This window comes from Aythya fuligula, chromosome 5 (genome assembly GCF_009819795.1).
Source record: "Aythya fuligula isolate bAytFul2 chromosome 5, bAytFul2.pri, whole genome shotgun sequence".
NCBI lineage: Eukaryota > Metazoa > Chordata > Aves > Anseriformes > Anatidae > Aythya > Aythya fuligula.
The window spans coordinates 22,832,726-22,859,601 of NC_045563.1; the positions used below are offsets into that span (position 1 = coordinate 22,832,726).

At 39.7% G+C, this 26,876-nt stretch overlaps 2 protein-coding genes across 2 annotated transcripts in view; both read right to left on the bottom strand.

Moving 5' to 3' along the window:
* The window catches only part of LOC116490286 (mucin-5B), a 42,949-nt gene extending 41,416 nt beyond the window's left edge, over positions 1-1,533 (bottom strand). Inside the window, exon 1 of the mRNA XM_032189332.1 lies at positions 1,452-1,533. Within this exon, the coding sequence (XP_032045223.1) occupies positions 1,452-1,533 (82 nt within the window). The remainder of the gene's footprint in view (positions 1-1,451) is intronic.
* Positions 1,534-10,575: 9,042 nt separating this feature from the next.
* MUC2 (mucin 2, oligomeric mucus/gel-forming) overlaps positions 10,576-26,876 on the bottom strand; it is a 76,854-nt gene continuing 60,553 nt past the window's right edge. The window contains exons 52-70 of the mRNA XM_032187963.1: positions 25,526-25,837; positions 24,002-24,441; positions 22,729-22,903; positions 21,835-22,082; positions 20,283-20,466; positions 19,947-20,151; positions 19,115-19,293; positions 18,338-18,407; positions 17,927-18,027; positions 17,731-17,762; positions 17,399-17,576; positions 16,628-16,732; positions 15,981-16,021; positions 15,211-15,333; positions 14,651-14,749; positions 13,342-13,470; positions 12,653-12,692; positions 12,243-12,372; positions 10,576-10,831 (exon numbers count right to left, since the gene is read on the bottom strand). Coding sequence (XP_032043854.1) covers positions 10,576-10,831; positions 12,243-12,372; positions 12,653-12,692; positions 13,342-13,470; positions 14,651-14,749; positions 15,211-15,333; positions 15,981-16,021; positions 16,628-16,732; positions 17,399-17,576; positions 17,731-17,762; positions 17,927-18,027; positions 18,338-18,407; positions 19,115-19,293; positions 19,947-20,151; positions 20,283-20,466; positions 21,835-22,082; positions 22,729-22,903; positions 24,002-24,441; positions 25,526-25,837 — 3,047 coding nt within the window. The remainder of the gene's footprint in view (positions 10,832-12,242; positions 12,373-12,652; positions 12,693-13,341; positions 13,471-14,650; positions 14,750-15,210; positions 15,334-15,980; positions 16,022-16,627; positions 16,733-17,398; positions 17,577-17,730; positions 17,763-17,926; positions 18,028-18,337; positions 18,408-19,114; positions 19,294-19,946; positions 20,152-20,282; positions 20,467-21,834; positions 22,083-22,728; positions 22,904-24,001; positions 24,442-25,525; positions 25,838-26,876) is intronic.

Here is a 26,876-nt window from a genome sequence, read left to right on the forward strand (position 1 = left end):
AAGAGACTTAGCTTCCCTATCTTAGATATCTAGCTAGGAGGGAGATGAAACCTGCTTCAAGGCTGCCTGTTTCTTTCTGTTGTCTACAAAGGTTGCTGAGAGGTGCCTCCTTAGATAGAGACATAAATCTACATTCTAGATATCTAAAGTGGAGTGAGGGCAATCCCATCCTGGCTGCCTAAATGTTATTTCTGCCTTGGAACTCCTACCCCTTAACACAAACAAGAGTTTTGTCCTGGAGATCTTTCCAGAGGCCACCAGGCTTTTCAGCAAAATGGTAGCCACAGCTGAGGCTGCCACCAACTTCAGCAGTCAGCTCAGAATTACTTACTTTTCATCTCAAACTTGTGTCTTGGAGCTGAGTTGTACTTCTGTCAATAGTGTTGCTAGATACTTTAAGTGCATTAAAGACATCACTTTAGAAAGTAGTTTTCACACCACTGAGATGCATAAAGCCAACATGAATCAAAGAAAGCTACACCTTGAATTAAATAAGACATGCTTGTTACATTGTGATTTTGTCATCTCTTCTGGGCCATATGAAAGAATGGTAAGCAAAAATGAGCAAATTTGTTTGCACTATTAATGCATCACATTTAGGAATTACAACATGGCAACTTCCTTCATAGATCAAAATCAGTTATTAGTATACTCAGTGAACTCTAAAATGTTATGAGATATTCATACCTAAGAAACAGCAGGGGAGCACAGAAAAGAAATCTAATCTTGTTAAAAACAAGAAAACTCAAGTAACAGAAACTCAAGTGCCAAAGTGTTCTCACAAAAACAGTTGTTTAAAGGGATTGTAATTTACATAGGTGTTTGCAGCACTGTGAGTGGAATAGGAAAGTGGAATGGGGTAATTTAGCACAGTTTTACACAATGAAGGAAAATTAGAAAGTTTAGTTTCTTCTTGGGAGTTGATTTCTAGAATTACTAGTGCAGCAATAACAGTCACATCAATTGTTTGTATATTACGTGATTAGGAAAAGCATAAGACATTCAGAACCAGACCAGGAGGTAACGGTGCAAGAGACCACAGAAGTGTGGTTACTCCTAATGCAGTATTTCATACTGGTCAATCAAGCTTAGCAGACATTTTGCATACATTTTTCATAGAACAAGCGTGTCAGCATAATGTGTAAAAAAGGGTGACACTTTTTTTTTTTTTGATGCAAACTGCATGCAAAGAGTCTGCTTTCTAACATGAGTTGCTTAAGACATAAAGCAATTGATAAACTACACAGTGGTGGGAAAAAACAAAAACAAAAAAAAACCAACAGAACACCAGTAAAACTTACATGGCTTAAATAAAAGATGAAAAAGCAAAATGTTAGTTTCTGGCACATCCACAGCTCTTGTGAATATGTTACATGTTTTCATTTGATAACTCTAGTTGTCACTTATGGAGATCAATATGCAAGCAAATAATCTTAGATTTTTTTTCTTACCTATCTGAACTGGTTCTTTGCCCTTGCAACAACTCCAAATTAGGCAGAAGATCCAAAATGACCTCCCTTTTTTTATTTCCATCTTGCCATGGAGCGGTAACTTGAAAATCCTTCCAGGGAAGTGTGTTTTTCTTGGCTTATAGGCAGATTTTTATAGTCCAGGAATTTGGCGTGAGAACAAAACATTGATGGCAGGGTCCCTGAAAGGTGGAGCTTCATTCATTTTTCTTTCAGTTGTTCATGTTTAGCACCCAACAACGTTCTGTCTTTCGGAAAAGACAATTATCTACTTCTCTCCTTTATGTGGGGATGGAGAGCTGTCATTTTCTTAGCCCCTTTTCTTTAAAATATGTATTTCCCTCCCTACACTGTTGCCTTTTCTTTAGCGAAAATCACTTTTCATTTTCATAGCATCTGATTAGTAACAACCAATTGTTGCCCTCTTTTTACAGTTTTTCTCTGGTTTGCACATCAGCACAGTCCCCCAGCTCAAGGAGAAATGTTCATTGCCTCTGCTGGCTTGATGTTTTTTTCTGAATGGTCAAGCAAAAAATATCATAAGGTCAAATATAACATATGCTTATAAAGAGTCATAAACATCAAAAATCCAGGGGGCTCAGTCATGCCCTATGTCCTACTGAAGGACAGTTCTTAGATATGCCATCACAGGTGTTTGATGTTGGTGATTTCAGGGTCTTCTTTAGAGATTTACCTGCTGTGTTGGCACAAGCTGACCTTCAACTTGTCCATGCTGTGGGGAAATAACTAAATGCAAGTCCTCAGGCCAAGGTAGTCCACAGACTTGCTGGGGAAGACTGGTGCCCTTTTATCCAGTTGGCAGACAATGAGCCAGCCTTGAGGACTACATCTTGCTCACTGCTTTACCAAGCTTCCTGGCATATACAGAGTTAAGTATCCTAAAGCTGGCCCCCTGATTGTTTCAGCTGTTCTTCTTAGATGTTTCTGAGCCACTTTCTAAGTGGCTTACAAAGGTGTAGGTGCAAACATCTGCCAGGTGATTTGTGGCTGCCACTGCTCTTAAGAAAGCCCTGCACCAGCAGGCAAGAGCATTGTGCAGCACATGAAACATGAGTTCACGTTACCCCTTTCCCACTGCCTGTGCCCCATTAATTCCATTGTCAGTCACACTTGAAGCAGGGCACTATTGGAAGGTAAAGTCTGTTCTTGAAGCCCTGCCATTTTGGCTGGGGGACAAACTGACAGGCTGTATGGCACTGGTGCAGAAAGCAATAGATACCTGCTTCTTTCCTTTTAATCACAATGCATATTTCCCCACTCTTCTCCACCCAAACAGTTACAACATAAGACTGCAGAATACCTAGTAGATAACACAAACAGTGACAATAGGACCTTGTAGATACCAGGATGACCTGAAATCCTACACAGTGCAGTAGTAACCCTCAAAGTCAGCAGACTCTCATAGTAACTTTCACGTTGAACTTCTGATTGATGGAGCCTCCTCATTCAGACTACAGAACACTGATAATTGCAGGTGTGGCAAAGGGTTTTGAAACCAAGGAGGAAAAGCACATAGGGTAGTAGCCCACAGCCACTGAAATAAAGGAGAGAGTTGTTAAGGCTAATGGTGGAAAGCTGAAACCTATTAGTTTTCTCAAATCAAGGCTAGTTTCAAAATCCAAGGGCAGAACTCTGTTGAGATACAGTCCTTTTTATTTTTATAATTGCTGTCCTCTTCCTTTCCAATTCCGACTCAGACAATCAAGGCGTACAGTTCATTCACAGTGATCTGAGAGCAGAAAGAAGAACAAGAACCCAGTGATCTAATTCCTGACCCTAGAACAAAATTGCTTTGTCCCCCATGGGTAGCAAGAAAGGGATAGGAACAACATATGAAATACTCACCAATGATAGCCTTCAGATTGGAGTAGTCCTTGTATGACAAGGACACGGCGAGACTTACCACCACAACTCTAAGCCCTTATCTCCTACACGGGGTTCGGGGGCATGCCAGAGTGTGCAGGATGAGCTAAAGCACGATTTCCCCCTGCAAGCTTCAGTCAGCACATATGGTCCTGGGAGGAACATTAACAGCACACATTAGAATTGTGTCCAAGGGACAGACAGAATAAAACAATATAACTCATTGCATTGCTGTTCATTTCTGCTCCATTCAGCACAGAAAGTAACGTCAGCCATCTGGAATCGTCTGCTGAGAGGACATGAGCCCTTTTCTCACTGCTGAGAGACACAGCAGACCTAGTCCTCCTGCTCTGCACCATTTTCTTACCTCTGCTTGTCTGCTCCGTCACCTTTGCTGCTGCTTTCCCATTTCTCCAGGAGTAGAGATCCTGCTAGTGACTAACCAGGGCTACTGCTTCTGGCTTCTCTGCTGAGAATGTGGGCTACACTCGTTGGAAAGCATTGGATACCCTACTCCCTTGCAATGATTTCAGGGCTACTGACATGTGGAGGATATTTGCATTCAAATTAAGTCTTTATAGTCAAGTGTGGCAACACTGAGGGTTTCAGAAGGAATATATGGCAGCTTTTTTAAAAAAAAAAAATTTTTTTTTTTTTTTTTAAGGAAATTCAGTCCAACAGGTGCTTTGTGAATACATTGATCCATTACTACTGAATTACTGCTATGACAGGTATGCAAGGTATAATTAATCCCCCTAGAGTGACACACCAGGATTAATAACTCTTCCCTTTATTGGGCCCTCTAGCTCAAGAGGCCTTCACTCTGCTGCAGCTGTACTATCAAAAAGAACAATTCCTCTTGGCCCCTTTACAGCCCATTTCATGGATCATTTGCCATTAAAGGGTATGTGATTTTAGTAAATACAATTGGTAAATATTAACTCAACTTCTTTATCGCCACTGACTAACTGGAGATAAACCGTCATGAAAGTAACGTAATACACCAGTGACTCACAACCCATATTTTTTGATACAAACTTGGTAAAGAGGCATTCAAACTGTGGGCATCTTGGGGATTAATACCATTTCACACCCAATTACTGTACTGAATCCAAGGTTCACTGGTACTGAACCAGTAGGGTTCTGCCTGGAAATCCTCTAATATTCCCCTTCCTTTCAGGCAAAAGTAACACTACTATATCTTACAATGTGTAGCCACAATGAAATTGTGTTTTACCAGCACTGCCTAGATAATAACTACAGAAATGCTGTTTACTTCATTAAGAAGGTGAAGTTAGCTGGAAAACCATTACTTAGGAATTGATATAAAGCCCTTTTGCACTGATATTCCACGTGATAACATCTGAAATTAATTTGGCAAAATATTTTACCTAACTGACAGTTACAACACTGTATTACACACTTAATTGCCAGAATTCAACATGGATTATGTTTTTATTGGTATAATCCCGTTGAATTTAGGAAATTTATTTCAAAGATTTGTTTGATCCATCAGGTTTGCATCCACCACACAGTTTGAAATGACTGGCAGCATAAGGTGATCTGTAGCAGGCAGAAGAAGAACGGGGACTGGGTCTCTGTCATTAATTGCCTATTAAAATACATGAAGAATGCCTTTGATATTTTAATTTTGATAGGAGATGGTTGGGTGTTTTCTTACATTTTTGCCTTAGAACAAACATAAAGCTCCTTAACATCTCATCTTGCCATAGGGTTCCTTGACCTTTCCTGAACTAATTAAAGGCATCAGTTACTCCCATTTGCAAGGAATCAGTTCACTTGTTCTTTTTTTTGTGTGTGTGTTTTCAAGAAGATGTAGATCTTTTGAAATCCACATACAAGGAGTAATGACACGGCTGATTGGTGTTTGTGCACACAGGTCTCATTGACCCATTGGCACTTCCTCACTTCAGAAAGACTCCCTGCACAGAACGCCATCTCACCAGGGGGCTGGGCCCTTGGGCTTTCTCTACCTTATATATATATATATTTTTTAAACAGCCTTCCTGATGGAAAACATGGTGTAGCAGAACAAAGAGAGCTCCAGGCCCATTTGGGGAAAAATATGAACTGATGTCTGTATAACCCTGAAATTACATGAAGTTATACATGCAGTAACCACTTCCACAATGACTGAAAGTTACTACAAACCAGAAGAAAGGAAGAGATTAACTGCTTTGGTATGGTTTGGCTGTATTGCTGCTTCTCCAAGTGAAGATTAGCATCTGCATCCTTCTTCTCATCCTTCAAAGCAAATGAGGAGGTTTTATCTGCCAAACATATCATATGATATAACCAGGAATAAATTTCCAGGATGATTCTTAAAAGCTACCCTTTGTCTACTAGTGTTTTATATAAATGTGCATACATGAAATATATAAAGAATTTACAGAACATTTTAAAGGCTATAGACCCTTCTTTAGCTTAAACTGAAACCTACAGAAATCATTTGTGTTGAAGGGGAATTGCTTAGCATTGGAAGATCTGTGATTTCCTGGAACTAAGGAAGCTTGGTAGCAGTTGGGAGAACCCAGTTCTTTGTCAAAGGTGGAGAGGAGGCTAGCCAAAAGCATAGCAAAAGAGACACACAGTATTTTCTGTCTTTAAATCAGGCTGCAACAGAAGTGCATTCCGAAATGGAAGTTGTTGCACTGAAGCAATATCAAAAATACATAGAGTTCTACTATGTTTTCTGAGTTTTCTCAAAGTCTTGGAATAAGGAAAAAAAATACATGTGATGTTTTTCATCATTCTAGAGACAAGTTTGTGAAAGGAATTCAAGCATATTTACATATGAATGCTGAAAAACTGAACCATTAAAAAAGTCCAATTTAAACACACAAGGTTTTATAAGGGTAATGAAAACAAAAACAACAAACCAAACCAAACAAACAAACATTAAAAAAAAAAAAATGTATTATGACTTTCTACATTAGGGATGGGAATATGGCTTATATAGCCCAATGAGAAGTTAATCTGTGAGGCTGACACTTAAAAGCACAGAGGCTTACAGTAGCCTGAAAAGATTGAGTTAATTTAGTAAATTTGGCTTAAGAAGAGGGCTGCTTAACTAGAAGAACTTGTTCTCCATTAAAATATCTCCACCACCCAAAGCTGCTGCTGGGAGATGAAATACAAGAAATTGTATATCAAAGCTACAGTTATTTAAATAAATTTCAGCTTTTGTCAGACATAAAGTTCACAATAGTTTCTCTTCCTGTGATTTTTGAGTTTTTCAGTCTATTTCTGCTTCCTCTCTTTTCACAGTATCTGGGTTTGCTCTGTTACACAAGTTCAAACAGTGTACAACAAACATTATAACTACATGATTATTTACTTAGGGCTTTGCCTTTGCTGAAATCCTTTGATTGGGACTTATGTGCAGAGTTGCATGTGCTTAGTTCAGTGAAGCGTGGTTTAGCAGAGTACAGTCCAACGGTAAACATAAGGAAAATTCTATCTTTCCCTTCCTCTCCTACAGCAAAAAATGATAATGTCGTAATAATGAATTACAGCATCAAACAAGATACCTACCGGATCAGAAATCCCTATCTTGTATTCTTTTGTGGAAGGTTGTTCTTGGTGTGCATGGAGCTTTTCCCCCTCATTCTGAATCCCATCCACCTCACCTCAGATTATCAGCAGTGACTTTTTCCATATTGCTAACAAGCATATGCCTTTTTGCCCGTGGTGTTCCAGAAACAGTCGTCCAGTAAAATGGTTCATAAAGCAACTGTGTTCACTTTATCTGGAAATCTTCTGAGAACTCATTTTTAACTCCAGATGAAAGTTCTTACTATATTACTGTAGAGCCATGTGAACAGCACCAAGTTTCCAGTACCTCTCCAAATAGTTAGGAAGAAACTGTCTGGTATTCAAGATACCTCAGGGAAGACTACAACTAGTAACAAAACCCATGCATTTCCACAAACAAGGTGCACACTGCAATCACCATGCTTCTAGGGTAGCATGTAACTTACTGTAAGGAAGACTCAGGGTGCATTTCAGGGAATACTTCTGTGTAAACCCCCTGCCCCAGCCCCAAACAGTCTACAAAGCAAATGGGCAATGAGCTTTTCTTTTAGGAGCTGTAGGTCCTCAGTTCTCTTTACTAGTGTGGCAATGGCACCCTATCTGAGCTGTACGCAACCCACTCAGGTTTTCTCCAGCGTTCAGTGGTGGTCTCCTACACTGGGTCTATGCTGTGAGGAGCACGCTTTAAGACAACAGCTGCCTGGAAAGGATTTTTTCAAGCTTCTGATTACCTTGGAGGAGCCTCCATCTGAGGAAGGAACGCAAAATCCCAGCCTCCAGCAACCAAGGCAATGCTACAGGTAAATTGTAGCTCCAACCTGTACTTGGGATACAGTCAGAAAGTCTAGGAAGAGAACACAGGACTCAGGTATGGAGACGTGAGAAAGTTCCAGCCAACCTGCCGCCCAGCTGAACTCTGCTGGAGCTCTTGCTACTGTTTCCTTGTTGGGCCCTAGGGGACTGTGAAATTCCTGGAGGACTACCCATTCTCCTACAGCACCAATACTTTTTGTGAAATTGTCAACACTTCTTTAGGTCTTGGCTGGGAAGCAGTGGGATCAGAAGATTCCACCATCTTTTCTGCAGCCCCAAAATGGCTTACAGAGCCTTGTGAGAGATTTCTCAGTTACTCTCCTGGGTTTTCCAAATAAGACTGCGCTCGTGACCTGCAGACACAACAGTTCTTGAGTAAGAAACCAAATGCTCCATGGGCTCAGACAGGACAGGTCTCCATTTGCTTTCAAGAATGTTGTGGGAAAGAGCAAAAGTGCTGCTCATTGCCACTACGGCTCTCTTTGAAAGGATACAGAAGTAAAGCTTTTTTTTTTTTTTTCTCTTTTTTTTTTTTTTTTATTTTTTATTTTTTAAATGAGAGGCTATTTGAGGATTTATCTGCTAGAAAAAGTTCAGACTGTTCAAAATTCAATTTTGTTACCCACTCCAATGGAAACACAGGTATGTAAAGTTCTGAGGTGACTAAATGTGCAGAAAAGGGTGGAGGTTTGACACGTACAGTTTGACCTGGAACTGCCAAACATTTGTAAGTAAGAATTCTCTGGAAATGCCTGCTTGGGAACCAGCCTGCTTATAGGCAGCACTGACAGCACTGACCCAGCAGAAAAACTGAAGGGGCTGCTATAATCCAGAGCATTGTAAGGAACACCATTCTTTGCATGCGTGTCGACTCCCATCAGAAGAACTTCTTTTAATTCTTAAATTCTTACTGAAAGCATGCAAGTGTCTGAGGAAATAGCAACATTCACTGTTCTCAGAGGTAAAACTGTACCTGGCAAAGTATAAATTCTCTTTTGTAGGCAGATGGCTTTTCAGGTGGCTTTTTTTTTTTTTTTTTTTTGGTCTCCGAAGTAATTTTACATTCTTAGCCTTAGACTGCCCTGTAGTGGCAAAACCAAAATTTGCAGTGTTACTAACTACACAGGATCTTTTAACTTCTGTATTTTCAAGTAGTTTGCATGTCACTAGGAGGGACAGAAAGAGCCCATGCAGACTACAAAACAAAAATGAAAAAAATGAAGTCAGGGACATTTTAGTCTTTAGTGTAAATATAGTGTGTATCAAAAAGCCACTAATGATGGTTTTTTTTATCCTTTTCATAGGAAACAAGGCAAAATTGATCACACCATGTATCTGCTTGTCTCCAGAAGTGATTCCAGCCAAATTTAACCACAAAAATGAAAACCTTAAAGACAGCTAATGACCAACAGATTTTAAAACAAGTGGTCTTTAAAAACAACTCAAGGAAAAGTATGGTTGTCAGCGCAGAGGTTCTTATATAACAACGAAACCACCAGAGAGACTGACCTGGTAAATGCTCCAGGAGAAAAGTCTCATTCACATCGCACATTGTACCTAGAGAAATCCTTAGAACCACATATTGAAGTAGAAACCAGGCGTCCATTGCTCTGGAACTTGCTACATAAAGTGACTAAAATTTTCTTCATAGATCAGCTGTCTTTCCCCCACCACAGAAATTAGCTCTCTAAAGGTAGTATTTTGAAGATGCCAAATTTCTGATGTTTCATATTCTGTACATCCCTACTAGTCTCTGCCTTTTAAGCTGCAACACATTCTTACCCTCAGAAGGGTAAGACAATTACTGTTCATTAACAGAAGCAAAAATAATGCCAAATACAATTTCTGCACACAGCAGCAGGCGTGTGTTACTCTAATTGTACTTCAGGTATCTTCAAGAGAGCTGTCCATCTCTCAGCTAATCTTCAACTACCTTTGCAGCGACATCAGATAAACAGGCACTTTGGAATACAATTCAGCTAATCTCCTTTGGCATGAGTTGAATGAATGTTGAACATGGCTATCGCACTCAATTTCCTGTAGAAAAAAACTAGGACTACTAGCTTAGATATGGACATCTTTTTTGTGAAGCTTGAAATTTGAAGACCTCCTACTATAGCTATAAATCTAGCATACATGTATATGAGTTGTATATGCTATACATCTAGCATACATCTGAGGGAAATATACACTAGCTATACATCCCTCAGAGTTCAAACAATGTGAATTAGCTTCATATCCTCACAGCTGATGGACTACTTAGTGAAAAGACATAACAGTGATGAACTGAGACTGTTCTAACTCACACGCAGCCCTACTAAAATGAGACCTGGTGCTGAACTAGAGTGAAAGTTTCTCAGAGTTATCTGAATCATTTTATAATGCATTATTCACCTTCAGCTTTGCTCTGGAAGGCAGAATAAATTTTTGCCCCACCTTACATGTTGGCTCCTCCAGACAGAACCTTCTAATATTTCATTTTTTTGGGAGCTATAAAGAAATACCCCAAATATTTGGGAAATATATCAACTCACTTCCTATAACTTGAAAAAAAAAATCCTTCTCTTTTAAAATTCAGGCTCATCTAGATAGCATGTGAATAAACACAAACCCCATGTTGTTTGAAATGCACTTTTAATCATTCAGAGAAAATAAGCTGATTATTAAACAATCTAGAGGGCTATGCACTTAGGAGAAAGTTCACTGTACTTTTGTACACAAATAAATAGAACACTGTTAAAAATAGTCAGAGAACACATAGAATATATTAACTGGGAAAAGCAAAGTTTAAAAGTAGTCAAGGAAGATGAGAGCAGTGCATAGTCCCTTTAAATGCAGTTAGGTTTCTTCGCCTTCATTTTGTTGTTAAACTGATGGCTTCTGATGCGGTCGGAGTGCTAGTGCTCTCGTTATTTTCTTCTAGGCTCAGAGGCTCACTGGATTGTGGGATGTTGCAATGAGTGTCCTGGCAGCTGCAGCTTTCCACATATACATACTTATGTTGAATTGAGTGCCCAGATGGGCATTTCAGTTCCACTTTCCTCGTGCTAGTTTTTGCTTCCCTGCAGCAGGAACAGCTGTGCTCCAAAGAATTGGCCTCAACAGAATATCTGTTAAGGTGGAGAAAGGCAACATTACTTTGTGCTAGAAGCCAGTGTACATAGGAAAGAGTGAAGTTAAGTATAGAACTCTGTGAGGAGTTTGGTATAATATCTAAAAAAGCCATATTAAAGCTAATGAATAGTGCTGAGTTCATCAGACAGAGCAGTTGTTTTAACAATATGCTTTTAAAATTCATTCCATTTAGCTGAGATTTTCTGGTTAAGAAAAATAAAATAAAAAGAATCGAGATCCTACTAAAAAAAAAACACATTAAGTTCTAGGAGCTCGGCATCCTTGTATTCCTCTCATCATCCCAGCACTGGTGGATGTTAAATACACCAGATCAAAGAATGATGAATGATAAATACCCCAGACCAAACAATTAAATGCAGATGCAGCTCTGAGCTGAGTAAGAAAACTACATAGATAAGTGGCTACAATGCCATCTACGATGGCATCACATCAATCAACAGGCTACAAGAGCTACACTTGTATCAAATAAATCACAGTGTGTATTCCAAACCCAAGTTAACAGGAAGATGAACCAGCAGCTCCTTCTGTTGCTATCTCACAATAAAGCAGTTTTTCTGCAACCTTGTGTTCATCAGGTTTCCAAATACCATTCCTAACCTGCAGAACCTGTCAGTATCAGCCTATAAATTGTGTCAAGAGCCATCTTTTTCTTATGTTTGTGTACAGAGGCAACCACAGCAGGACAGTAAGACTATGAGATATTTCAAAATACTAATAATCCCTCTGACTAACTGGGGTTTAATCTTAAACTAAAGATTAGGTTAATCCCATGTAAGGTGCCCTGTGGTATAATCAGTGATAGGCAGCAAATAACATTTACTTTGGGAAGTTAGAATTATATATTTTTAATGTGTTTTAATAGTTTAGTACCAGGTGTCACACCAGCCACTTTCTTATAGCTAGTAACACCACCCATAAGACACTTGTTTTCTCACTTCATTACTGTATAACAGTCATTCATGTTTGAAACTTCCTTTAAAAGACAGACGTGTATTTAATTTTATATGTTAATTCTTGAGAACCACTTTTCGACTTATGAACATCAGGTTTGGCTGCTCTCTGGGCTCATTCACATTACAAGAAATAATCCATGTTCTCTTGTGATGACTTCTGTCCAAGATGGTCTGACAAAAATGACGGACAAGCCATCTCTTAATAAATGAACAAACCTTATCATAGCTGGCTAAATCTCAATGCAATCCAATACCCTTTTCTGCTTTGCATTAAAATTAATCAGCTCTTCAGTTGTCCATGATTTTGTGCCCATGAGTTTGAGAGCTGATAGTTTCAGGTCTAACATTCTCTAATCTGCCTATGTATTGTTCCTTTTATACAAATAATGTCAGTGACAGAATTCAAATCTCATTGCCCAATCAGTTTACTTACAGTGAGAAAGTTCCACATGTTCCTTCACATTCAGTCATGACAACTCTCTCCACAGAACGGCAGTTCTTATAGACAATAAAGTCTTCTCTTTCGCGGACAGAGCACAGTGTGGGACTATCCAGAGGTACACCTAAGGGGAAAGATCAGAGCATACATTCAGTGAAATAGCTCCATAAGTTCCCTGCAGTTCAGCACATTTGGCTTAGCTAGTGTGCTGAAAAATTGTCTTAAGTGGTATTTCAGCTTCAGTTTAAACTTTCCCAGAGAGATTGGGCACTGAATACTTGGAATAATAAACATAAAGACAAGAGTATCTATTCAAATAGTAACATATCAGCCTCCATTATATGGGCTAATATAAGAAGAAAATTAATTCTGTTTTCTTGGTTCAGGTATGCTGACATACTTACAAGTTTTGCAACAACCGTTAGGTAAGAATGTAATAGTTCCCTAAAAGAACAAAAAAGACAGGACAATAGTATTATTTTCATTCCCTGTATTAAAGAGGCTTTTAGGCAAATAACTGAGGAGATAAATTCCTTATTGGCTGGAAATTAGTAGCTAAAATTCTAGCATCTGAATAAACAGACATAATTGTCTATACCAGACTTGAAATCTATCAATTTACAGACAACCATGGAAACAGATTATGATTTAAAGGAAATCTACAGTTATCATCATGCATTTCTAACTCAAAAACAGTCCCAGAAAAACATTTTATCAGAGACTTCTATATTTGAATGGTGCATAGTGTTATTGGCAGCCTACTGTCTGAACAGCTGTGATATTCAAGAAAACATGGCTCTTTTTCAGACAGGACCCCACACAAAGCAATCAGCAAGGACTTTTATTTCAATGCTGACCATTTTTTTTTTGGCTACTGAGAGATGCCAGCAATAGGTTTCAAACTGTAAGCCAGGTATCTTGTTTTATACACTGTGTAGGTTTGTACATGGATGCAGTGAAAACCTGTGCCCTTGGGACAGAGAAAATTTGGAGAACAATCATCAAAGTTTAATGTGACTTTTGTTGCTAGTTAGGTGGCTGCACTAGACTGAACTAATTTATACATTAAGTAGAGGGTGAGTTTTCCACTTACAGATTTACAGCTCTCTGCATTGAACGCTGGACAGGTAATCTCAGATGTGGAAGAGATAAGCTGGTTTTGGAGACTTGTACAACTATAAATGGTGCAGTTGTCATAAGGATCTTTTACAAACTCTCCAGGCTGCAAGTGAAATACAAAATGTAATAAGAAAAGCTGAAGGGAGCTCAGGCAGAAATTTTCCTGTCTTCTGACGACGACTTTCGTATTGTTTCCCACTCAATTATTTTTAGGTTAGTGAAGCGGCTCGAATCCCCTCATATGCTGTTAATACTTCCTTTTCAGTTGGGGTGTAATTGGCTTCTGATCCTTGATAGCCCCGGCTCCAGAACCCCAAAGGTCGGCCTCGAGTTTCTCCTGGGGTCTTCTGCCAGAGGCTCCAGGTGAGCCCATGCTCCCCAGCTGCAGTGTACAGTATGTTTTGCACAGCTGGTCCAGTACGGACAGGCCCAAGGGCTACTGCATGAGCTATTTCTTGTTTGAGTTGTTCAAAGGCCTGTTGTTGCTCGGGGCCCACTCGAAAGAGTTCCTCTTTCAAGTCACTCGATATAGAGAACTCACAAGCTGACTATAGCCTGGCACATGCATTCTCCAAAATCCCACAAGACCTAGGAAAGCTTGTGAGCTTTCCTCAGGAGGAAAGCTGTTCCTCCTGAACAACCACTACGCGTTTGAGGCCTTGCTTCCCAGGACGTGGCCGAACAGCGCTCACTGATTCAAAGTAGAGAATAATTTTTTCTCTCTCTGTGCTTCCGCGCGGACTGATTGTTTCTTTTTTTTCTGTTTTTTCTCCCCATTCCCTTTCCCTTTAATTAAACCTTTCTCATCTCAAACCTCGAGTTCTCTGTGTTGTATTTTCTCCCCCTTCCTCTTTGAGGAGAGGGGGAGTGAGAGAACGGTTGTGGTGGAGCTCGGCTGCCCACCTGAGTAAAACCACCACAGTTAGCAGCCATTTTCAATACTGATTTTTGTGTGTATTGCAGTATGCCACAAGTGGAGAGAATCTTCAGTTGTCCATGAGATTTCCCTTGGAAGAGAAACCCTCTAAAGCATTTAGAGCACATTAGCTATATTAACAGTCATTCATACCAATGGATTTTACCTAGGGAAAGCTAAATAGGGGCAATAAAGTTGTTTCATATGCAGGCTTTTCTAGCATTCTTCAGTACACAGAAATTACATGTAAATAATATAGAAAAGCTCACAAAGTTACACTAAGCCTTATCTCTGCCAAAGGGATGTTCACTCTGAAATGGGGAAGTTTACAGATTTGGTAGAGATGTAAGATGTAGAACATACTTACACTCAATATGAGGTTGGAACTCTGTGATGTATGTATAATACACTTAGTCTGCACACATTTTCCACAACATTCACCTTCCACTGATTGCCGTTCATATCCCTAGATATTAAAATGAAATAAAAATGAGAGCTCTGATAGATGCATTGAGGAGAAATAAGTGAAAACATACTAACCTGTGAATTGATTATGCTTAGAAGTGTACTCTGCAATTTTGCTTTTCTGTGCCTGAATATCACTGACTCCACAGAATGCAAGTAATAAACTTAGGCTATAGATAGAATCAATTAAAGCACTGTAATAAATATACCTAATAACTAAATATCATTCCACTAAGTGCTCTACAGAAATTTGTTAGCTAATCCTACCAACATGAACTGAATACTGTTGACTACATTGCCAAGCTACATAAAACAAATTGCTCAAGGACAGTCAGTTTCCAAGCCAGAGTTGGATTCTGGATTTCTGCTCCCTATCCTCCAGTTATGCAACAAATTGATCACAGTATTTTTCATGTACATGTGTATTTTAGTTTTGTTTATTTGTTTAAGTTTGTCACTTACAGGTTCACAATATGTGTCACATGGAACGTGTTCACAGGAGATGACATTCAGTTGAGTGCTGACATTAACTTCGTTAGTGCAGAAGCAATTCTGACACTTATCAACAAAGACTGAGGAATTAGGCTATAAATTTAAAGAAACAAAGGTTCATGTATTAATGAGATATTATGTGTGACAGACGTTACTTAATTCCCAGAAGCCTTTTGACCAAGCAATGGAATAGGAATCCATCATAAACACTACTGGATAGCTATTTAGCTAGCTGTTTATGACATCATCATCAATATTGAACTTAATTTAGTATGTCTTCATTGAAGTCCTACACAGCAATGATGAACTCAGATATTAAAAGCAGAGAAGTCAACATATACAATAAATCAATTACTAGACTCAAAAGAACTTAACTGGGAATCTAAGTCCATTCAGAATAACCCTTCTTTAAAAATCTTTTCATTTCAGAAAGCAGAGTCTTAAAACTGAAATAAAGTACTGACCAAAAGTGTGGACTAAATTTAAAAATGCATACACACTTTACTCTAAAACCATATCCCTCTCTGGTACTGACATTTAGAAACAATTCTTCAGTCTCTCACACATGGCAACATTTTCAGAAAAATTTTAAACTATGCTGAGCTGATAAATCCCTGACAGGAATCTGAAATTTTCTAAAATATTCTTTCTACTGGATAAACCTCCTCATAGCACCTCAGCTAAAGTATGCTAATTGGTCTTTCAAGCATTTTCAGAATACTTTTGAAACGGGAACTTACCAAGAACTCAGCATTCTGATGTACACAAACCCTCTTGGGAACTGTTAACAAGGAAGGAGTTAGGCAGTTACATCAGGGGAAAAAAGAATCTTTACCCGACTCTAGTTACACTCATTTCTTCCACAATGAATCACAATGCTTATGTTCAAATACATGGGTTGTTTTCCATTTCTAGTAGCATATAAGGCTTATATAAAGTAAAATAACAAATACTTCACATGCAAAAAGGGAGGAAGATTTGGCCCAATATACGTAGTCCGGTTCATAGCCAAGAATGTTCACCTGACAGTTACAAGAAGTTACCTGTTTCAATTACTAAGAATAAAACGGACTTTGTACTGCTATCTTCTCTTGGGCACACTAACAGGGACATTTTGCTAGGTTAAACTGAGACCACAATCTCAGTTAATTCTGTAGCTTTTCTCACAGGTACTTACAACCAGGAAAGCTGCACTTGAACTACCAGAGCTCTATATGATTTTGCAGCTGTGTGTCATAACCATGGCAGTAATAACCAATGTTAATAGTAACCAATTCATGCAATCCAACTGGGTTTATTAGCTCTTTCAGTATTACATACAGTCTCATTAAGCCTGATACTAAATTATATAATGCTAGTCATTGTAATATATTTCCACAGTACTTACCACACTCGTACACAGGACAGCACTGATCACTGGGAATATAAGAATAAACTTCAAATCCCAGTGTACACTTGGGGGATTCAGTTGTGCACAAGCTTGTATTGCATTCTGGAAAAAAAAAAAAAAAAGAAAAAGAAAAAAAAAAGAGAGAAACACAGAAAGTATATTAAATCACGGCTAGAAAGAGGCATCTCTCAAACTCCCACCTGATAACTTAAGATAGACTTTTCGCTGCTAGGGAATATTCCAGATTCTCCTCAAAGAAAAAAAAAAAAATCAGAAAAAGGACACATTTTTCCTAGTGAATCAAGGCACTGGATGGGGGGCCTACACTCGTTTATGAAACTTCTAGTATGTAATTATCAAGTATAAGAAAAGTATCACAATTTTTTGCAGAGTAACAGTGAACAATTGTTATAGTACTCTGTCCAAGATTGTAGGCAACTGCTGCTAAATGAAAACCTTACAGCCACACAGAATTCTATGATCTGCATTTTACTTTAACAAAATGGGATTCTAAACTCAAGAACTCATTCAGTTCAGATTCAGTTATGTTGAAACCCAGAATTGTAAATCTTGTTATGCTGAGTCACTTCAATATTAAAATATTAAAATATTAAAATGAATTTTCCATAACACTGGACAAACTGATTTTAAAAAGCATGATATTATTTTGTGACTCCCTATTGCAGGTCTCTGGTGCTAAACTAGTTCAGGTTCTCTTTTCAGTTCATAAAGGTTAGAGAAAGGCTAGAAACAAAAGTAAAAACTCACTGCAGGTGACAATGGGGCAGCAGGAATCTTCAGGATTGACTTCATTGACCTCATAGAAGCCGTTTCCATTACAACTCTGCTTATTTTGACTGGGACATTTGTGAGGCTCACATACAATGCCATTTCCACCTTCTAGGCAAATACAGTCCTGACAGTCTGCTGTAAACCTTTCCCCAAACTGTCATTAAAGAAAATAACGTGAGTGATTGCATAGTTACCAATTAAAAAGAACAGAAATAAAAGCAGGAATGAAACGCTGGGAAATGACAAAACAGAGAATATTTTTTTCTCCTCATCCCAAACCTCTTCTTGAAATACAAAAGCAAACGTACCTCTCTTGGTATCATATCCAATCCAACACAGCCTGTGAAAATATCAAAATACATTTCCATTACCACTTATATAACAGTAGATATCTCCACTATATGTTGCATGAATACTGCATACAGTCAGATCTATGTTGTATGCATCAGAAGGAAATAACAAAAAGGAAACAAACATGCATCCAATTGAAGTGGTTAAACTCACCGCAGGTGTTTACACAGACATCCACACCAGAGTCATACAGCATTGTACCATTAGGACAGAAACAGCCTTCCACTTGTTTAACTGCAGTTTCATTCTGTTGACTGTATGAGACAAAATGTTCAGAGGAGCACCATCACTGTCACAGGCATGCAGAGGAAGGTTAAGCTGGATAACCATTAATTGAAAATAACAGAGCAATTAACCTGCAGACTTGCGATTCAGGGCTTTTTCATGTTTGATTTAGCCAAATAAAAAGTACAGGCACCCAGATTTAGGATCAAGAGAACAGTGGTAACAAATAGGATAGTCAGCTAAAGACAGGACAGGAGGCTGTTTGACTTCTCTCATCCACTTATCCTTTAGGTATGACTGAACAAATATATGAGATCTAACAGTGAAGGAACTCTTTACCTTGATTTGCAGGTTATCTCTTTACTAGGACCACATGCTCTATATTCTTTATGTTTGGGACATTCATAAGCTGGAATAGGAAAATAAAAAAGAGGAACAGCTCAGGGAAAATAACGTAGAAAAATCCCATGACCTTATGACAAGAAATTAAACACTATTCATTTTCCTATGTATCTTTGACAATCTTGAAAAGCATAGAGATTAAATAGTTACCAGACTCACGTCTCTGAGTGGGATTACTTTACACAATTTAGCCAGAGGTATAGCACGATACTTTAAATTTAAGGAGATAAAGCCAGGAGTCTATGTCCTGAATACAACTTTTTCATAATTCTGGTCTCTTTTGTGTAAGTTCTCAAAGAGGAGCGTATTCCTACCCTCCCATCCTCTTCTGATTACACTAAATACATGAATGATCTGCCAATGCCTGTAAAATATACAGTTGATTCTGCTAAAAAAAAAAAAAAAAAAAAAAAAAAAAGTATCTATTAATACAAATGTTTCTGATATGGTAAACGGATGCATATTGCAGGCTCATTTATCATTTCCATTTATAAAAATGTTACCTGCAATATGTCATAAAGCAATATGGCATCATTAGGACATTATCATAGAATCACAGAATGGTTTGGGTTGGAGGGATCCCTGAAGACCGTGTAGTCCAGCTCCCTACCATGCTCCCTAGCATAGGCTTTTCCCACGGTTCAAACTGAAATAGCTGAAATAGTTCAGTACAAGCTTCCCTAACAGTTCATGATAAAACAGCTAAATACTTACAGCAAACACCATTGGTATGACTTCTCCAGTCGATGCAGACATTTTGATCAGCACAGATGGTAGCATAGATCTGCAGACTTGAGCATTCCAGGTCTAAGCTGGGAAGTGCACAACTATCAAAAACACAGGCTGCATAGAACCTATCAGGGTTAACAACAGCATGGCACTTCTCGAACACACTAGAAATAGAAACATATGTCATTATTAGTTACAGAATAAACCATGAATTCTCCAGTGTGCTTAGCATATTATAATGTGGCAACAGTGACACTTAAAGAGATGTGAACAAGGACTATTACTGAGAGATTTCTACTAAGAGCACTTGATTAGATTGTAACCTATCAACATATTTTAAAGAATTCTCCCCTCATCTACAAAACAACCAGGCACCGCTATTTTCTGTCCAGGAGCTACATGATTATTATCAAGTGTAAAGAGGGACTACTTTTCAAACTAGATTTTATTCAAACTATTTTTAATTCTGGCCAAGTTCCTAAAATGAAGATCTCTTTCTTCAGTTGGTCTCTGCTGCTAAGTAAGGATAGGAAAAGGCCAGAGCATAGGACAGTGAGAGCAGAAAGCACAGAAGAAAGTGAGAACATCAGGAAAGGCTAAAGTAGCAGTCAAATGGTTGGGAGTAAGCTGTATCAGCAAAGAATGACATCTAGAAACAGCAAAAGAAATGGAAGAAACCTACAGAGCTACTAGATGGAAGTAGCCACTAAATGGAAGAATAGATGGAAGAATAGTTAGAACATTTTGTATTAAGAAATGAACCCCAGAATTGCCACTTAACTTAAAAATCAAATTCTTATAAGCACCAGAGGACTACCTTCCCAAAATAAGCTTGCAGATGGAAGATTCTTTGCAAGGCTGTCCTGTGGTTGTGCCAGGTGATTTTGTAGGAATTAGGCCTGGGGAGCATTGCGGTTTGGAGGGATCAACAATTTGCCAATGATCTGCCATGGTTTCACAGTTTTCTGCGATGTTTCCATTTGGTAACCTGCAGTCATCTGCTGTGTTGTTATTGCAAGTACCTAAAATGGGTAGGGGAAGAAAGAATTCACTCACAGATTTGTTATCAAATGCCACTCATCTCTCTGGCATTGTTGTCATTTACTTGTTTGTGGTTTTCTGAGAGTATAAAAAACATAACGGTAAGACTTACCACACTGTCCTTGAGTGTTGTTGCCAAACAGGCTGTAGGGCATTCTGATAGAAAAGGACAAGCCATTGTAGGACACATTCATTTTAAGCTCAGGAATTTCCACTACATGATTTATGCCTGACTCATAGATGCTCACTCCAAATTTTTTATAAGGCAAAGCCACTGTCTGTTTGTTTACAGTCACCTGATAAATAAAATAGAAAAGAGACATATATTTCATTTGATTTCAGAAAACAATCAACTGTTCATTACTTAGCATTGGAGATGCAAATGTAAAGGCAAATAATGTGCATTTAGTTTATAACAATTGTCCCTGTGTTTCCTTTTACATTACTGAAAAGTCAAACTTGCTTTCTTGAAGCCAAAGAAAAGGCCTATCATCCACTAATAAACTAGACTACAGTTTGGAGTTTAGACCAGCAAACACTCCATAGATTTGTTAGAATGACTATGGCATTGAGGACACCTTGTACAAGTACAATATAAAATTATCCTAAATTCTGAGTGCACAGAGTTTTATCCTTCTTGGAACCACCCAAATCACCAAAATAAAAGGAATATGTTTGCAGCATTTTTTAAAGGAAATAATTATAAGGAAACTGCAGGAAAGCACTAAGACAAAATCTGTATTATTTATTTAAAGACTTTGCCTTGATATACATATGAAATTAACACTGATAGTTTTATTCAGCATAACTGACTTAATTGCTTTAGAGAAAAAAAGAAGTCTATATGTTGGAAATTTTCAATAATTTCACAGATTTTTTCAATCATTTCAAGAATCACAGAATAGCTGATGTTGAAAGAGACCTCTGGAGTCATCTGGTCCAACTCTCCAGCTCAACCAGGGCCACCTGCTTTTCCAGAATCATGTCCAAGCAGCTTTTGTATAGCTCCAAATAGAGAGCTTTGCCTAATGCGGTCCATGATACCATTAACCTTTTTAGTGGCAAGAGCACATTTGCTGCAACCTAATTTGTAATATTCCCACACAGTAACATTCAAAACAAACACACAAACACATCAACCCCACAAAAAACTAAAAAAACTTGTTACCCAATTTTGAATTCCCAAAGTTAGGACATGATATTTACCAATTAGATAAACACACAGGAGCCCCTCTGAAAAATGAAAAAGGTGACACCAATCTAAGATAGTAAGGATCATTTCTTAAAAGCTTAAGCTAGTACTTTAATTGCTATGTCTAGTTTATGTTGTATCCTCCCATTCAACATTCATTCTTTTTCTTTCTTACATCAATGTCAACTGTAAATTAATTTATTTTATACCCTTAACTCTTAGCTATTCATCCATGTTTATGTATTTAGAAGAGATAAGGCACTGAAAATATTTATTATAAAAAAGGGATAAAAAACAATTTGTAGAATATTTTTCCAGTATTCAGATTCAGAAAAGAAGTCCTTTCTTCCCTGCAGTCCTAATTTATAATCCACTGACTCTATTTTTATTTTTTTCCTAATAATGTATAATTACCAGATTCATACTTTATAAATAGTTCAGTCAGGAAATCAAAGGTAATATTCTCCAATACCTCTACTCGTAGGGTATTTAGTTCTACTGTTGCTATGCGCACTTCCTGAGTCTCATGTCTCACAATGAGCGTTCGTGGACATGAGACTACATCCCGTGCATCACAATGGTAGTTATCAATGTAGACACCAAAGTTGTCGACTGTTTTATTAATCTCTTCCACAAGAACATATGTGCAATTCCCTTGATAGCTGTAGTACAATCCATCAAAAGTCATGTAGTGTGGGTCTCCCCAGCCAGTGCAGTAGCCTGTAAAAACATAAAGCTAGGTTAGCTTCTTATGGTAACATACAAAATCTGATCAAACTACAAAAAAAATCCGTAGGTGTGGGATTCACCTCATCTTACTTTAAGCATTTAAATATTTAAAGTGTATCTGCCAATGCATAAGCTCATTTCTAAAACTCATCAATAATAGAAAAACAAAACAACTACCAAAAAACAAAGCAAACAAACAAACAAAACACACACACACCAAAAAACCAAACAAACAAACAAAAAAACCCAACAGACTTTCAGGGCACAGTATATCTGACATTTCTGAAAAACAACTGAGAATAGGATTAATCATGCCCTAGAAGAACCTTTACAGATCACCTCAACAAGTAACTTATATGCAGACCTCTAGCCTATAGATGTCAGCATCTGGACATTTAAATTCTACCATAGGAGACCAATTTGTTCTACTAACAGAACAGTGATGTTGAAATAATGACAACCAAATTAAGTTTTACTTTGCTAAGTAAAAAGGATCAATATAGGACTCTAAAAGAGACCAATGCTGGCAGTCTGAGGGCCACATCTTGCACAACACTTAGTCCTTGATAAACAGCGCTGTTCTTTACACTAGTATTGTTCACACAGGAAAAAAATATTTCTTAAAATACATACTTACAATCACACTCCCAATGCCAACAGCATTGATCATCATCAAGGACTTGCACAGGAGCAAGACCATTGGCGCATGTGGGTTTAGGAGGTGGCTCACAGATGACTGGAAACAGCTGGACTGTATTGTTTTCTACACATACTGCCATAGTGCAGTTACACGGCCACCATGACTGACCTGGCTGTATTTGGAAAAAGAGAGAACAAGAGAGAGAGAAGCCTTATTGAGCAGTCAGAGTGAGTCAGATGGGTAACTTGAATACCTTTTGCAGAGTTTTAAAACACCTTATATTTATTGACAATATTTTTTTCCAGCAGAAGTCTGAAATTGGGAAGGAAGAGCAGCATTCAGCACCATCAAGGTCTTCGAGATAATCTAGCTTTAGTGAAAGCTGCTAAGTGAAAGGCATTAATTATGAATCATGCCAGTAACCAAAAAGCAAAATTGCCTCTAGCAGTTTCAGTTGTATAAAAGTAAGATCTCTTATCTAATTTCATTACCCAGGCTTCCCTCCAACAGTGAAAGACAAGTATGCTCAATCACCTTCCATGGATGTTTAGAACAGATTAACAGCTGAAGCTACAATGAACACCAGCAATTTGGGGAGTAATGTCTAAGGCAATTATAAGCATGCATTGTGAGTGTATGTATTTTTTCTAACTTGGACCATCTTACAGCCGCTAATTATTTGTATACCAGCAAAACTAGGTGGTTTCAAAAAACTTAGAATTGGAGTGAAAATTCATAAGCATTTGAAAGTGGTGATCTGTTTCACAGTTAGCTCTTGAAATCAGACTATGACCAAATATAACTGCAGAATAATTCCAAACACCGACCAGTTCAATCCAATGTTTTCTTGTTGGGCATTTGCACTGTAATTACAACAAACCGCGTGGACATATTCAAAACCAGAAATAAGAAAAGAAAGACTTAGTCCTTAGTTAACTCCTCAGAAAAGCTTTTCTACAATAAAGAGAAAGATTTATCTGTACTCTACCTCCTTGAATGGAGAATGCCTTTTAAAAGCTATTGTTGAAGAGCTAATACCAGTATACTTGATAAAAAAAAAAAAAAAAAAAAAAAAAAAAACACCACAAAATTCATTGGAAGTCACGTTGATACCCCTCCAAAAAAAAAAAAAAAAAACACAACAGAATGAACAGATACCTCATTTTATATCCAGATAAATGTTTACACTCTATGATAATAACACTGTAATTATGTACCTAGACACCTTTGAAATAACAATGATATAAATCAAAAAATAAAATCTACTAACCGCATATGTTTCATTAGGTGAAATGGTACAATTATTTGAGCCAGAACTGGGAGTTGAACTTGAAGTACTGAGTGTAGTAACTGTGGAACTTCCAGGAACAGTGACTGCACTTGATGTTGGAGTAGTGCCAGAAGTACTAGTTGAACCAGGAGGAACAATTGCAGATGTGGTAATGGTGGTTGAAGTGACATTGGTAAAAGGAATAGAGGTTGTTCCTGAAGTAGTGGTGAAAGATTTGGTGGGAGTTGTTCCTGAAGTAGTGACTTCTGATAGGGTTGTTGATACAGAAGAAGGTGAGGTACTTGTATATGGAGTTGACAATGGGGAAGACGATCCCAAGGTTGGCGTGCTAAAAGTGATGGTAGGTGATGAAGTCGAAGAAAAACCAGTCCCAGTGCTACTTGATCCTGTTAAAGTAGTGACGAAATGAGAACTAGTTACTGAAAAGACACAGTGGTTTACAGAAAGATGGGAACCTAACGTTTGGTATTAAAACATCGGCATTCTAAAGAGTGTAAAAATAGAACAAAACAAAAAAAAAAAAAAAAAAAAAGAAAGAAAAGGAAATTTAGATACGAAAAAGAAGAAAAAACAATTTCAAACATCCAGTCTGGAAGAATCTCCACAGCATCTGAGGAAATACGGAACACAACACTTTAGGCCCAGAAAATATACATCCTCCTAAACTCCATGGAGAAAGCCCTGGAAAAACAGAAACCAAAGCGCGGGATGTCATGAAGGACGTGGCTCCACTGAGGCTTAGCGCTGCTGCAGCAATATCTGCGCTAGACCTCAGCCAGCCCCTTGGAAACCGCTCCCCCACATATTCCCAGGCTGGGCTAGGAAAGTCGGGCTCACTGTGCTGCTTCATCCTTCTCTTGTGAGCACGCAAGCTCTCGCTCTGGGCCTGAATGCCACAATTGCTTTCCGTTACCACTGTTAGAAACTGTTGAGGACACACAGAGGCCTGCCTCAGAACCGGCTACCTTTGTGCTAGTACAGCGAGCCGTGAAGATATGCGTAGGAGATGCAGGAGCACTGCATACACCAGAAGAGCACAGGGCTAATGCAGCACAAGAAAGGGAAGAACGTCAGCAAATGCAGCGTCCCAACAGCGCCTGGAACCACATGGACGCAAAAGACAAGCCCCCCTGGCCTCGCACACACCGCCTCCCGCTCAGGACGTTCTCTCCAGCTGAAGGACGAAGCCCCGCAGCAGCAAACGCAAGACTTCCACTCCCATCCCTATCTGACTCAGCCGCCCAGAGGCCCCAGGCTGGAACGGCATCCACAGAGCCCTGCGGCGTCAGGCAACACCACAGCTTCTGCCCAGGACCCCTGCACCCTCCTCACCTCCACACAGCCAGCCCCAGGTCAAGCACTGGGCACCAGCGCTTTTCGGGAAGGCTCAACAACTCCTCCCAGCCCTCATGCCACACAGAAAGTGCACACAAGTCGAGGTGCTCACAGACCTTCATTTCTCCCCCTACAAGGAAACCCGTGTCCCCATGGCCTGACAATTACCTTTGCTTGTCGAGGACGGTGGTGTCAGGGAGGTGGTGTGTGTCGGCGTGGGTGGGGATGTGCTGGTAGTAGTCAGGGTAGTCGGGGACGTGGTCGGTGGAGGAGTAACAGGCGTTGTCCCCGGGGTGCTGCTGCTGGAGGACGTCGTGCCACTGGTGGTACTGCTGGGACCTGGCGTCGATGTTGGCGGGAGAGTGGTGGTCGACACAGGCGCAGTTGTGGTACCGGGGGGAGTGGTGCCTGTCGTCGATGTTGGCGGGAGAGTGGTGGTCGACACAGTTTCAACGGTTGTGGAGCCGGGGGGACTGGTTCCTGAGAAAACACAGTGCTTTATTGCAAACCGGCAACGGCGTTTGGTATTAACCTCCGTGGCTTTCCAGCAACCTCAGGAAACGCCATCAACCTGAGCAGAGGAAATGCCGACAGGAATAAAGCAGCACCAGTTCTCCGCGTGGCTCTTGCAGAAGAACGTGGGGATCACAGACCGAATCTCCCACGGCTTGCACGGCACTCAGATGCCAACACTTCTGCAGGGAACAACGCTGCATGCAACAGCCCTCTGGAGCCTGAAAACTCTACACTGCACAGAAGAGCTCAGCACTCCCAAATCCAGACGAATTCACCGAGTTCGTCAGCCAGCTCTTTGCTTCCTTCCCTATTGCTCTCACCCTATACGCCATGGACAGATCCCCGCTCCATGTGCGTGAAATCAGGGGGCGTGTTCACTCCAGAAGCCCTTCCTCTCTGTGGGCCTTGGCTCCTCTGAGGCTAAGCAGCTGCTGCAGCAGTATCTGCGCTAGACCTCAGCCAGCCCCTTGGAAACCGCTCCCCCACATATTCCCAGGCTGGGCTAGGAAAGTCGGGCTCACTGTGCTGCTTCATCCTTCTCTTGTGAGCACGCAAGCTCTCGCTCTGGGCCTGAATGCCACAATTGCTTTCCGTTACCACTGTTAGAAACTGTTGAGGACACACAGAGGCCTGCCTCAGAACCGGCTACCTTTGTGCTAGTACAGCGAGCCGTGAAGATATGCGTAGGAGATGCAGGAGCACTGCATACACCAGAAGAGCACAGGGCTAATGCAGCACAAGAAAGGGAAGAACGTCAGCAAATGCAGCGTCCCAACAGCGCCTGGAACCACATGGACGCAAAAGACAAGCCCCCCTGGCCTCGCACACACCGCCTCCCGCTCAGGACGTTCTCTCCAGCTGAAGGACGAAGCCCCGCAGCAGCAAACGCAAGACTTCCACTCCCATCCCTATCTGACTCAGCCGCCCAGAGGCCCCAGGCTGGAACGGCATCCACAGAGCCCTGCGGCGTCAGGCAACACCACAGCTTCTGCCCAGGACCCCT